The sequence below is a fragment of the Fukomys damarensis genome, unplaced genomic scaffold (assembly GCF_012274545.1).
Source record: "Fukomys damarensis isolate Sample0158 unplaced genomic scaffold, DMR_v1.0_HiC HiC_scaffold_23, whole genome shotgun sequence".
NCBI lineage: Eukaryota > Metazoa > Chordata > Mammalia > Rodentia > Bathyergidae > Fukomys > Fukomys damarensis.
In genome coordinates, this window is record NW_022900935.1 from 21,315,712 (window position 1) to 21,316,151 (window position 440).

General features: G+C 65.7%; 1 protein-coding gene across 12 annotated transcripts in view; it reads right to left on the bottom strand.

Annotated features, from left to right (window-relative positions):
* The window catches only part of Srrm1 (serine and arginine repetitive matrix 1), a 30,685-nt gene extending 30,294 nt beyond the window's left edge, over nt 1-391 (bottom strand). For 11 of the 12 annotated variants that reach the window (XM_033767441.1, XM_010633699.3, XM_033767440.1 and 8 more), the window contains exon 1: nt 209-287. In XM_033767441.1, coding sequence (XP_033623332.1) covers nt 209-229 — 21 coding nt within the window. In that variant the 5' untranslated portion in view covers nt 230-287. Of the gene's footprint in view, nt 1-208; nt 288-367 lie in introns of those variants that run through there. The other variant, XM_033767439.1, reaches the window with a different exon arrangement.
* Nucleotides 392-440: the final 49 nt, after the last annotated feature.

The window sequence follows — 440 nt, forward strand, 5'->3', positions numbered from 1 at the left end:
CCGCGTAGGGGGGACGATCCCGGAGGAGGAGACTGCGCAGGGGCGCTCCAGCCTCCTCCACAGCGCGGGGGGAGCGCCGCCAGCCTCGAGGATCCTTAAGATCGCCCAGGCGTCCCTTAGCGGGCCACCATTTCCGGGGTTTGGGCTTCTTACCTAGCCTCACAGAGAAGTCCCTCACCTCACCCTAGATCCCCGCGCTTCTACTTACGCGGAAGAATCCCGCGTCCATCTTGCTGCCTCGCTCGGAGATCGCTCCCTGTCCCAGGGTTCACCGCGGCGCCGCGACGGAGGGCGGAGGGGTTTGGGTCTTACCTAGCCTCACAGAGAAGTCCCTCACCTCACCCTAGATCCCCGCGCTTCTACTTACGCGGAAGAATCCCGCGTCCATCTTGCTGCCTCGCTCGGAGATCGCTCCCTGTCCCAGGGTTCACCGCGGGGCG